The sequence below is a fragment of the Stegostoma tigrinum genome, chromosome 32 (assembly GCF_030684315.1).
Source record: "Stegostoma tigrinum isolate sSteTig4 chromosome 32, sSteTig4.hap1, whole genome shotgun sequence".
Lineage (NCBI taxonomy): Eukaryota > Metazoa > Chordata > Chondrichthyes > Orectolobiformes > Stegostomatidae > Stegostoma > Stegostoma tigrinum.
The window spans coordinates 1268014-1283100 of NC_081385.1; the positions used below are offsets into that span (position 1 = coordinate 1268014).

General features: G+C 43.4%; 1 protein-coding gene across 8 annotated transcripts in view; it reads left to right on the plus strand.

The window, feature by feature from the left end:
- LOC125466901 (ubiquitin carboxyl-terminal hydrolase 2-like) overlaps positions 1 to 15087 on the plus strand; it is a 283930-nt gene that overhangs the window by 253706 nt on the left and 15137 nt on the right. For 7 of the 8 annotated variants that reach the window (XM_048562037.2, XM_059638959.1, XM_048562042.2 and 4 more), the window contains 7 exons: positions 8968 to 9018; positions 10644 to 10767; positions 11286 to 11397; positions 11600 to 11710; positions 12648 to 12712; positions 12861 to 12964; positions 14827 to 14907. In XM_048562037.2, coding sequence (XP_048417994.1) covers positions 8968 to 9018; positions 10644 to 10767; positions 11286 to 11397; positions 11600 to 11710; positions 12648 to 12712; positions 12861 to 12964; positions 14827 to 14907 — 648 coding nt within the window. Of the gene's footprint in view, positions 1 to 4180; positions 4372 to 8967; positions 9019 to 10643; positions 10768 to 11285; positions 11398 to 11599; positions 11711 to 12647; positions 12713 to 12860; positions 12965 to 14826; positions 14908 to 15087 lie in introns of those variants that run through there. The other variant, XM_048562043.2, reaches the window with a different exon arrangement.

Sequence of the window (15087 nt, forward strand, 5' to 3'; positions counted from 1 at the left end):
GCCATCTTCACCCAGTCTTGCCTACATGTAAATACAAATCCACAGCATTGTAGTTGACTCTTAATTGTCCTCTGGGCAATTGGGGATGGACAATAAATGAGGCACTGACGTTCAGATCCAATATACTAATTAAAACAACCTTTTAGGATGCCATCCCTTGACTGAGGGGTTTTGGTATCTGGAGTGTGGAGGATTTGAACCCTTTGTTTTGGGTCATGCATGAAACTCGTACCAGGAAATAAAATGCACGGTGTGTCAAGGCAGCCAGCAGAAGCAGCCTGAGCTACCAGAGTATTGTCCCCAGATGAAACAACATGCTGAAATGCTGGAAATCAAAAAAAAAATAGATAGTGAAGAAGTTGAAACTATTTAGCAGTCAGGCAGCTTCCGTGGAGATGTTGAAGCTAGTCAGTCCCATACTCCTAAGACCCTTCCTCAGAGATACAGTCCTTAAACCTGAAACATTAACTGACCGGCTGAATATTTCCAGCTTTTCGTGTTACTGTTTTCGCAATATTGCCCTGGATTCCAGTGGTTTACTTTAATGCTCTTTCAAATAAAGAAAGCAAAAACTATGAAATCTAAAGTTTCCAGGTTCAGGCCCCACTCCAGAGACTTGAGCTCACATTTCAGGTTGACATTGGTGTTGTTGGAATGCTACACTATCAGATGTACTCCGTCTCTGATGAGATATGAAACATCTGCCCTGTTCACCCTCTGATGTAGATTTAAAATACCTCATGGTGTTATTTGAGGTAGAGCTCCCTGTGATGACTTGGCTCCTCTTTACCCCTCAACCAGAGCAATTTGTAGGATCTTGCTATGTGCGTATTGACATGTTTCCTACTACGCAGCAACACCACATTTTAAAGTTTTTTGTTGGCTGTTGGGGAGCTTGGGATGTTGTGGTAGGAATAAAAGCATGCTCAGAGAATCTGTTCTGGCACTCATTGCTCATGGCTGATTGAACACTCGATGCCTTTTACCAGTGCTATCCAGTATTTAGAAATCTATCTATCTCATCTTTAAACAAACTCAAAGACTGGGCCTCCACAGCCGTCTGGGGTATAGAATTCCAAAGATTCACAACCCTCTGATTAAAAAAATCTCATCTCATCTCAGTAGTAAATGGCATCCTCCTCATTTTTAAAATTGTCTCTGGTTCTTGAATCTCAACCAGGGGAAACATCTTACCTGCATCAACTTTGTTTATTCTTTCAAGTATTTTGTATGTTTCAGTGAAATCACCTCTCATTCTTCAAAACTCTAGAGAATGCAGGCCCAGGTTGCCCAGGCTTTCTTTATAGTTCATTCCTGCTATCCTGAGAATGACTCTAGTGAATACTCCATAAGACCATAAGACATAGGAGTGGAAGTAAGGCCATTCGGCCCATCAAGCCCACTCTGCCATTTAAATCATGGCTGATGGACATTTCAACTCCACTTCCCTGCACTCTCCCCGTAGCCCTTGATTCCTTGTGCGATCAAGAATTTGTTGATCTCTGCCTTGAAGACATTTAAATGTCCTGGCCTCCACTGCACTCCATGGCAATGAATTCCACAAGCCCACCACTCTCTGGCTGAAGAAATGTCGTCTCATTTCCATTTTAAATTTACCCCCTCTAATTTTAAGGCTGTGCCCACGGGTCCTAGTCTCCCCGCCTAACGGGAACAACTTCTTAGCGTCCACCCCTTCTAATTGCACTGTATGGGAATAAAATCCCTCCTGAGACAAAGAAGCCAAAACTGCACACACTGCTCCAGGTATGGTCTCACCATGGCCCTGTACAAATACAACAACACTTCAACATTCCTGTGTTCAAACTCTCCTCTAGAAAGGCTAACATTCCATTAAAATTCCTAATCTCTTAGCACACCTACAAGTTAGTCTTCAGTGACTTATCAACAAAGGTCCCACCATTTGATCATGGCTGATGCTTCTCAACCCATTCTCCTGTCTTCTCCCTGCAACCTTTGATCCCCTTACTAATCAAGAACCTATCTATCTCTGTCTTAAAACTGACCTGGCCTTCACAGCCTTCCACAGCACTGGAAATGAGACGACATTTCTTCAGCCAGAGAGTTTGATAGATTAACTACCCTCAGGCTGAAGAAATTCCTCCTCACCTCAGTTCCCTAGTAGTAACTACTGCACCCACTGGTGTCCTCCACTTCTAAGTCACTGTTTTTTTCAGTCGCATGATGTGTAATTAGTGAATTACACTGGACAGTATGGCCACCAACCAAGAATTTCACTTTTCATCTTACTATTTAAGAAAAACCCTGTATGCCTGTTTCTCCTACCAAAGTAGATAACCTCACATTTTACAACATTATATTCCATGTTCCTATCCCTTCACTAATTTTACCCAATTCATCCTGAAGCTGCTTTCCATCTTCCTCACAACACACTTTCCCACTTAGCTTTGTATCATCTACACACTTGGAAATATTACATTTGGTCCTAACTCCAAATGATGTGTATAATAAACGTCTGGGACTCGTGTACTCTTCCGTGTAATGCCACACTAGTCATAACCTACCAATGTGAGAATGTGTACAAAATTCTGAGGGGTGTAGATAGGAAGAAACTTCCCTTTAGTAGAGGGATCAATAACAAGGAGACACAGTTTTAAAGTTTGGAACAAGAGTGTTAGAGGGGATTTGAGGGAAAATAAAATCAACCAAAGGGTTTGGGTGTCTGGAACTCATGCCTAAAAGAGTGATTGAGGGGGAACTGAAGTGAAGGAGAATATCTTTAGCCAGAGGATATTGAACTCATTGCTACAAAACACTTTGGAGGCCAGGTCACTTTGAAGACAGTGATAGATAAGTTCTTGATTAGTAAGAAGGTCAAGGGTTACAGGGAGAAGACAGGACAATGGGTTGAGAAGCATCAGCTATGACCAAATAATGGAGTAGACTGGATGGGCCAAATAGCCTAATATTGCGCCTATTGTTCTGGTCTTTTGGTAGGAGTAGGAACCTTAAAATAATTGAGACTGCGTAGATGAGCAATTGAAACACCATAGCAGACAACACCATGGGCCAAGTGCTGGGAAGAATAGAATTAGAATAGATGGTGTGAAACAAACAACAATGGATGCTGGGGATCTGACCCAAACACAGACATAAAAACCAAAAGAACTGCAGATGCTGTAAATCAGGAACAAAAACAGAAGATGCTGGATAGCTCAGCAGGGCTGGCAGCATCTGTGAAGAAAAATCAGAGTTAATGTTTTGGGTCCAGTGACCCTTCCTCAGATTCCATTCTGGAACACAAACATACATTGCTGGTGAAACTCGGCAAGTCTGGTCGCATCTGCTGTGATGAAGTCACTGGACACAGACCGTTGACTCTGCTTTCTTGTCACAGGTGCAGCCAGACCTGTTGAGATTCACCAGCAATTTCTGTTTTTGTGTTAGATGGATGTTTAGTGATCAGCAGAGACAGAGTGAGCTGAAGGTGCTGTTTCCATGCTGTAATAAAAATCTCTGACTGTATGACCCATTTATTCGTACTCTCTGTTTTCTGCCTGTTAGCCAATCCTTAATGCAAGCCAATACTTTTCCTTATATTCCATCTGCTTTAATTTTACTAACCACCCTCCAATGGGGACCTTATCAAAAAATGAATATTGTGAAAGGTGCTGTATAAATGCAAGTCTTTATCTTTTATACTTTGCTTCACCTAATGGTAAACAACATCACAAAATATTAGTGGAGGTACAAGCTGCCCCCTTGTCAATAGTACAATGGGTGATGTGACAATGTCTAGTGACATTCATGATTTGGGAGATAATCATTAACGTTAAGATCGGCTGAGTAGCCGGGTTTAACGGCTGCCTTTAGACCTAGCGGTTGAGTTTATAGGCTGGTGATTGAAGTTAGAAATTGTTGCATTGACAATGCCAGTGTCAGGAAACGTATCCAGCTGTTATTTGGGAAGGAAATGTTCCTACTTTGTTTGAATGTTTGGATCCTAACGCTGCAATAACACGGTCCAGGCAGCGTAGGGTGTGTGCGTTGGAGTATATGGATTGTGGAGCAGACAGTGTTAAACAGAAACTAAACTCCTCCTTCCCCCCCGCACACTGGCTACCTGACGTGTGAGCTTGCTCCGGGGTTTATATAAAGCAGCTCGGGAGCGGGCTCGGAGGCGGCCAGTCCCCAGTTCACAGAGCACCCCCCCCCCCCCCCCCCGCCCCCAAACCCGGAGCTATGCTCAGCGTGCGGCAGTCTTACACCGTGACCGTAACCGAGGAGCCGCTCCTCAGCCTGTTTAACAAGGAGCTCCGCAGGAAACCTCCCAGCGTCTCCGGCTCCATGATCGTCTCTACATTCGTGGGGCTCCTCATCAACCAGGCGAAGGTAAGGAGACTCCGGCCGGGGGCGGGGGGAGGTCTCACGGTGCCCGGGCGGCGGGCGCGGGGGAGGGTCTCATGGTGCCCGGGCGGCGGGATTGGGGGGGTCTCACGGTGCCCGGGCGGCGGGATTGGGGGGGTCTCACGGTGCCCGGGCGGCGGGATTGGGGGGGTCTCACGGTGCCCGGGCGGCGGGATTGGGGGGGTCTCACGGTGCCCGGGCGGCGGGATTGGGGGGGTCTCACGGTGCCCGGGTGCGGGGGGGGGGGGGTCTCACGGTGCCCGGGCTGGAGGCGGCGGGTTTGGGGTGGTTAGGGGTCTCACGGTGCCCGGGCTGGAGGAGGCGGGTTTGCGGGTGGGGGGAGTAGGGGTCTCACGGTGTCCGGGCTGGAGGCGGTGGGTTTGGGGGGGAGCACGGTGCCCGGCAGTGGAAGCTGGGGGTGAGAAGCGGCCCCTGCGCTGGGATATGCACCTGTTTGAACAGCAGACTGTCGGGGGGTCCCAGGGGACAAGTGAGAGGATCACTTTGGCTGGAGCAGGGGGTCGGAGGGAAGCTGATGCCCCACGGGGGAGGTGGTGATAACATGTTACATAATGTCCAGCTTCAGAATCCCAGCTCCCGGTGTGAGTTTCTAATCTGATGGTACCTGCCCTGAATGTATTAGCGTCCCTGTACTACAACTGAACTGACAGTAAAGCGGCGCAGCGAACTGTATCATCTTCAATCACCGAATGGTCCTTTAAGTTTACAAAGCGAACTAATCCATCGGCTCCGACACAGTAAGAACTGCAGATGCTGGAGTCAGAGATAACAAGATGTGGAGCTGGAGGAACACAGCAGGCCGGGCAGCATCAGAAGAGCAGTGGACGCGATGTTTCGGGTCGGGTCCCTTCTTCAGGAAAAAGGGTCCCGACCCGAAACGTCGACTTTCCTGCTCCCCGATGCTGCCTGACCTGCTGTGTTCCTCCAGGCCACACCGTTGTAACCTACCTACTGTGTGTAGCTCATTCGTGAATAGTGCCTGTGAAACTAATTGGACAATTTCCACCATCCGCCTTCAGGAGGGGATGGCAACATTAATTGGCTTGCTATTTGGAGTTCTATATAATACCAGTGTGGGAGTGAAACTGTTCTGCGGCTTGTAAACCTGCTGTGTGAGCGTGTGCGTGTCACTGTGATGGATCTCCGAGCAGCTTCTGCCAGTGATATCTGTGCCCCAGGTTGTTTGTTGCAGCTGGTCCGCCTGCTGGGATTTATGTAGTTGCTGAGTGGGGGCCTGGCTTGATTTCAGGCTACATTGACCTGCAGGAGACCTGTGAGCTGGGTCCACGTGCCAGCCAGAATATCAAAATAGTTATCGGAAAACCAAATTGGTAATGACTTGAACCTTTGAATTCTTGAGTCACGATTCGTGCTGTGAAGTGTCGTTTTCCAGCCTGGACTGGGACAGAGCTTTTATTTTACCCGACTGGCTGCTCATTTGCCTCAATCACCTACTCTTCAAGTTTCTACCTAATTCTGCCCCCAGGTTGTTCCTGTGCAATCTGATTTCCCCAGGGTGCCGCTTCCCGTCTCTGTGCAGACGGGTTCAATATCACAGGTAAAAAGATGCTGGAAATGCTCACTAGGCAACATCTGGAGAAATAATTGGTTAGTGGTTCAGGTCAGTGACCTCTAAGAATAACATTGCCCCTTTTCCCATAAACTTTATTTATTGAAAGTGGAAGAGAATGTGGAATTCATTACTACAGGACTCTCTGAGATGAATAACAAGTGCACACTGAGGAAGTTCTGTAAACTGGTGATTGAGAAAGGACTAAAGGGAAGCTAATTGTTAGGGTACAATGAGTGAGCAGAGGGATTCCTACAGAAATGTGTTTTCACAGGTATCATTTTAAACTGGAAATAAAATAGACTTTTCTCAATGATGGTTTTGGATATTTTGTTGCTATATAAAGGGAAGTGCTAATGCTGTAATAGCAAAATAATCCCAGTTTGGATAAAAACTGAATGAAGTGCAAAAGGAGCTGCAGAAGATTAACTGTGTGCTTGTTTTTACTTTTGAATCATGGTGGAAATTGGGTTTGTAGTACCGGTGCGTGTGAGTAGAGAATGATTACTGCAAGATTTATTTGCAGCTAAATCTGGAGGCCTTGCACATAGTGTATTCGCCTCTGAGCTGGGTGCTTCCTGAGTCAAGATCCACCACAGGAAGGTGCGTTGTAATGTGACCTAACTTACAACCTCTTCCAGCATTTGCAATGGTTGGTATTAGGAACATGAGAGGATCTTGGTGAACCACTTACAGAAGGCAGTAGTAAACTACTCCAGTACCTTGCCCAGTGCAGCCATGCGTAAACACAAGTCCATGGGCATCAGTGCCCTGTAAAGCCATAGTACCTGAAGTGAGAGGGAATGAGACTGAAGAAATCTTACAAACTTAAATCAGGTAAATCATCAAATGGGTTGGAAGTAAAATGTAGCTAGATCGATGGTTTTTGTTAAATGTCTCATGCAAACATTGTAGCCCCTCTGACAATAAAAACCCTCCCCCAATGCTGAACTATGGCTTGATCTGTACATCTTGTGTAACCCAGTATTCTGTGCAGCTTTATGTTCACTTGGGAATAAGGATAAGGGTTAACCCATGCTTTTTAATTGCAAAAAGACATTTCATTGTCAATGGCTCAAGTTAACTCACACAGTGTCCACTCAACAACAAATTTCCCAGCACTGAAGTTAGTAGAGTATGAAAGACCAGTGATACAGCTTGCATTTTGTTGAACAGAAAGTTTAAAATTGAATTAAAGGGAGCAGAGACAATATAATCTTCTGCTGGGAATAGCTTCCTTAGAAATTTCAGTAATTTCTCAGTCTTTGGTTCCCGGGCCACTGATTCCAATACCTCCTGGATTTCCCATCACTGGGAAACTGATGCTTTGGAGTCTTGGGAACTGGTTCAGAGTGATTGGTACTAGGCTGCATTCTCAACTGATGGTCAGCTATATGGCTGTACAAGTTATTTGACACTTCAAATAGTTGACTTCTGTTGGGATTTTTAAAAAGGTTTTATGCAATGTTGGTGTCTGTGACAGAGCTTAGCATTTGGCCATCCAGTTAAGAGTCATGTTACTGTGGGTCTGGACTCACCAGCAAAGATAGCAGGTTTCCACCCAAAAGAACATTAGGAACTCAATAGTTTTTAAAGACAGTAGATAGCATCCACAATTACTAACTAGTTTTCAACTCCAGACTCTTAATTAATTGAATTTAAATTTCACCTGGCATAGGGGGATTTGAACCTGTGATCTCTGGGTTACTAATATCAGTGAGATCACCATTGTGATACCATCTTCCTTTTCCTGGCATTACCCTTTCCAGTTTGTTTCATCATGGATTGTGTATCACTGCAGAGGCCTGAGCACACAGTCTAGGCTGTCACACTCAGTTCAGTACTGAGGAAGTGCTGCATGGTGGGAGGTGTTTTTACATATTTTAATAGCCCGATCAGCTGTATTATGACATACCTGTAGACCAGGTGGGACTTGAACTGAGGCCTCTCAGCTCATAAGTAGGGACACTGCCACTGTATCACTTTTTAAGGTGGTATCAATAAGTGAAAGATTCCATCTCCTGTCTCAAGTGGAATCTTTGATGTCCACAGCATACAGAATGAAAGCAGAGTTCCTTATCAACCATCTGACAATACCACAAGAAACTGGTCTTTTGTCTTACTGCTCTTTGTTAGATGTTACTTTGTACAAAAAACTAGCAAAATAATGCTTGAATTTCAGAAATAACCTGAGACGTAATGTTGGGCCTTGTTCAGTGATGTGATCATTACTGTAAATCTCTTTAACAGTGGAATTGCTGAATAATGACATCCAGTATAAGTTCCTACACAGGGAGCAGGAAGAGAGATTGCTTAGAGACACTGTTACACCTTCCTGGGCACAGCTGGTACTATTGGACAATGAGAGGAGTCTGACCCTGTTTTTTTTTAACCTCATTTATGGATGAGGGTGTTGCTGGCTAGTCCAGCATTTATTGCCCATCGCTATTGTCCAGAGGGCAATTAAGAGTCAACCACATTTCTGTGGGTCTGGAGTCACATGTAGCCAGACCAGGTAGGGATGGCAGTTTTCTTTCCCAAAGGACATGAATGAACCAGATGGGATTTTCCAACAATTGACAATGGATTCATGGTCATCACTAGACTCTTAGTTTCAGATATTTATTGAATACAAATTCCATCACCTGCTGTGGCAGGATTCAAAACCGAGTCCATACAACGTTACCGGGTCTCTGGATTGACAGGCCAGTGATAATACCACTAGGCTAACGCCTCTCTGGTTTGGCTTCATGTGGGTGTTAGCGTTTTTTTGGGGGTTTAGGTGCAATTCTCCAATATTTTGAAGCATGTTCGTTGGAGTTTCCTTTCTGTGGCGGGAGCTGGGATGAGTGACGTTGCTCATGTTTACTCTAGCTTTGCTCAAGGTTTTAATTTCAACTAATTCAAAGCCCAAACTAATGCTGGGAAATGATTTATATAGGAATACTTACAACACTTACTTAATTCTTTTTCTCTTTTCTGTTTTTCAGAATTCTAAAACCAGCCAGGGCCTTGTGGGGCTTCGAAATCTGGGCAACACAGTGAGTTTCATTTTTCATAGAAAGGACCAATTACAGGGACTTCATGAACTGGCATTTAGTTAAGAACGAGTGTTGGAAGTATTTTAATTTGGTTTAAAGGGGCTTTGTGCCCAGTGGGTGAATGTTATTGGGTGGGGTAGGACAAGGTCAACTGACCAAGAGCTAACTGTCTTTACCTTCCCCCAAATAGTCATGTGAGAACAGTGTGTGTTGACAGGCTATTGAACAATGGGGGCATCACAACCCAAATGATCTTGTCCTGAACTGAAATATCCTTGCTTTCTAGCCAGGGTTCTGAAGTGATCAGGAACAGGAGCTTTGGTTGATTTCTTTCCCCTGTCATGGTTCCCTGGGACAGAGAATTGCCCATGGACCCACACTGTGCTCCCAAGCTGAGATCAGTTAACAAATGAAATGAAGCTCTTTGTATCGGAAATTAATGTAGGCTGAGTATTCTCTCAGCTGTGCTGTTGTCTTAATTTTAAAAAAAGACAGTAAAAGTACAAGAGAGCTTGTGAATCAAACCCAAAACACGCTCTGTTGGTTAAACAATTGATGGGTGTTCCTGTGTTGTGGGAATAGTGGCATGGGATTTGCAAACATACACCTGTATTTAAGGCACCTGCCTTTACATTGTTTTATAAACAAGCTCAATGTGTTTAAGTAAAGCAAAGCCTCTGAGCAAGTGGGTAACTAAAGAAAGGGTAAGACCCCTTTAAAGATCAAGGAGCTCGTCTTTGTGTGGAACCCCAGCAAATGGGAGAGTTACTACATGAATGATTTGCATCAGTTTTTACTGTGGATAAAGAAATGGAGTCTAGAGAATGCAGAGAAATAAACTTTGATGTTTTAAAAACAGTTCACATTACGGAAGAGGAAGCCTTAGAGAAGATAAAGGTGGATAAATCTCTGGGACTTGGCCTAATGTTTCTCAGAAAGTTGTTGGAAGTAAGGGAGGAAATTATGAGACCCCTTGCAAAAATGTTTGCATCATCTATAATTATGGGGGTGAGGTGCCTGATGGCTGGAGCTTAGTAAATGCTGTACCTTTGCTTAAGAAAGGTTGTAAGGAAAGACAGGGGAACTATAGACCTGTGAATCTGACACTGGTTGTTGGTAAATTGTTGGAGGGGATTATAAAAGACAGGATTTATGGATCAAGAGGATAGAGTGAGAGAGAGAGACATGTTCCCAAGCCCTGGAATTTACTCTAACAGTGTTGTTCTCTTGTTCTACTTCCTTAATTCAGCAACAGTCTGCCTGTAGAGTTTTCAAAACAACACTTTTGTCACTGTATCTTGGTACATGACAATAATAAATTAAATCATACCAACTGCAGACCATAAATGCTGCTGTCTGAAGGACCCAGTTAGGCTTTTGCTTTTTAAGAATTGTCAGTCGGTCCATGAGAGTGAAAACAACCCTGGCCATGTTAGTTTACAGGAGAATTACAGTGTATTGTTGTGTGAAGTACTCAGGATTCTCCAATTTCTACTGCACTTGTGCACTGGTCTCTCTTAATTCCATTCCTGCCAGTCTCTGAATTTCACTTGATTCTCTTGCCTCCTTTTCCTGAAGCGTGGTCAGTAACCTTGCTGTCTTTGCATTTTTTTTTGCTGCTGTAGTGTTTCATGAACTCCATCCTGCAGTGTTTGAGCAACACCCGGGAGCTGAGAGATTATTGTATTCAGAACACCTACCGGCGAGATCTGAACAACAGGAACCGCACCAACACTGCACTAATGGAGGGTCAGTGCTCACACCTTTATCGACCAAGGGCTGTGGCCAGGTCTTTTAATCTCTGCCAGTGAAACCCCCACCCCAGCCGTCCCCACCACCACTGGCACCACCACCTCTAAATACAATACCATATTTTTTATTTGTGTGGAATCTCTCAAATATGTCACCATGTTTACTTCATCTGGAATACCATTTTCATCAAATGGCACTATTGTTATTGTCTAATTATCTATTAGGGTCTGGCAGGGATGCCTGAGACCAAATGGAACTAGGAAACAGATGATGACACATTGATTAAGGGATAACTGGGTGAGAATTCTGGACTTGTGTGTGGGTGAAGAACAAGTCTCTGACCAGCAATGTATGTGCCTGGATTATGTCTGACAAACCATGACCACAGGCATTAGCTATAAAGGCAGTGTAATTACTAATGTGCTGAATGATTTTGATACTGAAAATGATTTGTGTTCCTCAGCCTGTATTGCCCAATCCCACTGAAGTTCATTTGCCAATTTTCTCTCCTTTAGAATTTGCAAAACTTCTCCAGGCCATGTGGACATCCTCCAGCAATGACCCCATCAGTCCCTCAGAGTTCAAAACACAAATTCAAAAATATGCTCCACGATTTGTTGGATACAAGTAAGTGATGTCCAAAATATAAACAGTGATGGAGGCTGAAACCTGTTGGCATAGTTCCTGGTACCAACAGAGATGCCTGAGATTCATGAAACTTATTCCCTCCCTTATATTGAAGGCTCTGAATAATGGTGAAATCTGTTTATAAATGCAAGGTTATCAGTTAGCCATTATCTGGCCTTTTGAAATTTTGTTGCTCACTTAGCCAACAGGATGCCCAGGAGTTTTTGCGTTTTTTGCTGGATGGGCTTCATAATGAAGTGAACAGAGTGTCAGTGCGTTCCAAGGCTATGGTGGAGGACTTAGACCACCTTCCGTAAGTGTTGACAACCTGCCAGTATTTATCAGTTAACTCTGTGGAGTTGCTCGTGTGCACATTACTTCAAGCAGTTTGGTTTGACTGTAGAGTTTTCATTCAGGATTCAAATTTATAGTAGCCTTTTTTTCTGACTCTGGTTGTGAGATGTACAAACATTTATTTCCCTGAAGTTTCAGTTTTCTTAGAATTTACATCACAGCATATCACTCTGTTCCTTTGAGATCATTTAGCTTTCTCTTTTGACAGTGAGCTTCAATAAATTATCATCAAATATTGCTTAGAGCAACTCTTTCTATCATCATAGAATCCCTACAGTGCAGAAACAAGCCATTTGGTCCAACAAACCTACACTGACTCTCCGAAGAACACCCAGCCTACACACCCCGAATACTCTGGGCAATTTAGCACGGCCAATCCACCTAACCTGCACATTTTTGGACTGTGGGAGGAAACCCACGCAGACACTCGCCCATGGGTGGAATCAAATCTGGGCCCCCTGGTGCTGTGAAGCAGCAGTGTTAACCACTGAGCCACTGTATCGCAATTTATCCCACAGCTTAGCTAAACCTGTGTCCAATCATTGCCCAGCATTGTTTTAGAGTTAACTTTGTGATTTTTAAGCTGCTAATTGAAACGACTGTGATAGTCTTCTGCCTTTGTAACCCTGAGATTACAGCTAATGTCTGGGAGTGCGGTAAATGGTTTAGTAGAAATGTATGTCACTGTTCCTGACTGAGTTTGTGTGGTCTCTTGTTAATATGAAAAAGCCATCTTCAAATTCAGCATTAGAAAGTATTTCCAATTGATTGATACTTTAGGAAAATCTCTAATGCAGGTGATGTTGTGATATAGAATAAGCCAAAATCATTTTTATGTTGAAAGTTGTTGGTGTCTTGTGATGGCACTCGGTTTAAATTTTCATCTCTACTTCTAGGGATGATGAGAAGGGGAGAAGAATGTGGAAGAAATACCTGGAGAGAGAGGACAGTCGGATTGTAGGTGAGCACAGTACATTTGGGTTTTCACATGAATGTGACGTTGTGCAATTGTGCTGATAAGAATGACAATCCCAAGGAAAATTTGAGCATACCTAATTTATTTTTCCAGATGAATTACAACCAAACTGATCTTTCTTCCTTTCTTTCAGATCATTTTGTGGGCCAGTTGAAAAGCTCCCTGACCTGCAGTGAATGTGGCTACTGTTCCACAGTGTTTGACCCTTTCTGGGACTTGTCACTGCCCATCTCAAAGGTGCGCTACCACAGTTACAGCTGATACCATCTTTATTGCTTCTGTTACTACAGTGTAAATGCCAACTCCCCTAACAACGTATGTTTCAATGCGGTGTCTCTTATTCTTCTAAATTCCAATGAGAGCAGGGCCCAGTCTACCTCTATCAACCTCTCTTCATATGACAATCCCCACCTAGCTCATATCAGCCTGGTGAGTCTTTGATAGACTACCTCCAATGCCAGTACATCTTTGTTTAGATAAGGCCCCCCCAAAACATTTCGTTATTTCAGCTATGGCCTAAATAGTACCTTGTATAGTTCTGGCAAAGCCTTCCTATTTTCACACCAATTCCATTTGGGATAAACACTATTGGCCCATTTGTCTTCCCTATTACCTGTTAAACTTGGATGCTAGCTTATGATTCATGAACAAGAACTCCTAAATCCCTCTGTTGTATAGCTTTCTGCGCTCTTCCTCTGTTTAAATAACATTCATCATCTCCCTACCTTATATTCCATTTGCCAAGTTATTGCCTGCTCGCTTAACCCATCCATACCCCTCTACGTGAAAACTTAATGAACTGCGGATGCTGTTAAACATGAACAAAAACAGAAGTTACTGGAAAAGCTCAGCAGGTCTGGCAGCATCTGTGAAGAAAAATCAGAGTTAACATTTTGGGTTCAGTGACCCTTCCTCAATAATAGGTCACCATCCTGAAAATGCATCCTCCCATCCCAACTCTGTCATCTATTAGTTAACCAACCTTCTGTTCATTATCTTATTGAATGGCATGGCTGACATGAGCAGTCAAATAGCTAACTCCTCTTTCCTAAAGTGTTGTGTTGGACTGGAGTCACATATCAGTCAGAGCAGGTCAGGAGCACATGTTTCTTTCTGTATAATGAATCAGCTGGGTATTTATGACATTGAGCAGATTCATGCACATCTGTATTTGGATGACTTTTATTTAGAATTTCTGTACTAAGCCTGTTGGGATTTAAACTTGCTTGTCCTGGATTTTTTAGTTATCATTTCTGAATTCTAACAATCTAAACTATGTGCTGACCACCTCCGATATGACATAAAGATGCGCAGTATCCATGTCTGGAGATGGGAATGATCTCAAGGTGTAGGAGATTTTAATTTGGAGTTTGTGTCATTAGTGAGGATGCTGGAAGAGATCCTTGTCTCTTAATACCAGCAAACCCCTTCCTCATGTGCAGCCAATCACAGAACGAGGGTCACAGTTCAATAGTAACATATCTGTGGAAAGAGAAAAAGTGAACGTTTCTTCAGAATTCGTTCCTTCTTAACCTGGAAGAGTCCGTGATTTGAAATGTTTCCTCTGTTTCTCTGTCAACAGCTACTGCAAGACTTGCTAAGTATTTCCAGCATTTTCTGTTTTTCTTCACTTCAGATTCCCATGAAAGCATTCATTGTAGTTTGCTTTTGTTGATCTAATGATCTTGTTTGATGGAGCTTGCAGATCTATTTTAACTGGAGGAATGTCTTCTGCCTTATTTTGTTGTGGCAGAGCTGCCAACTCCTTAAGTATTAAAGGGAATAATGCCGTTATGACTAAGTGGTCTTTTTCTGTTGCCATCACAACATTTCTTTTAATAGGTGTACTCCGGCACCAGTGGCTCTGCTGATTTGCCAGTTTGTTTTGTATTTAGCTAAAAGCATTTTGGGCATGTTCCTTGTGCAGCAATTGAAATTAGAGGAGAAGCTCTAATGCAAAGGCCAGTGTGATGCAACTTTCTCCATACGCAATTCAATCTCAAAAAACAAATTGGTTTTCAAAAACAAGGTGTTATTGTTACCAACAGTTTAAATGTTCAGTGTTACTTATTAAATCCTGCCTGTTACTGCTTTTACAGAAAGGTTATGGTGAAGTTTCGCTAATGGATTGTATAAGACTCTTCACGAAAGAGGATGTTCTGGATGGAGATGAAAAGCCAGTAAGTTGATGTTTACTGTTTTGATGGTCACTTGAGAGATCTGTCACTGTTTATTGCATGGAAAATGCTAATTACTAATAAAAATGGTGGCAGCTTTTAAAATTCTTTCTCAGAAAGTGGTCATTATTAACAAGCCTGGAATTTACTGTTTTTCCTGGTTGCTACGAGAAGAGTTATGAA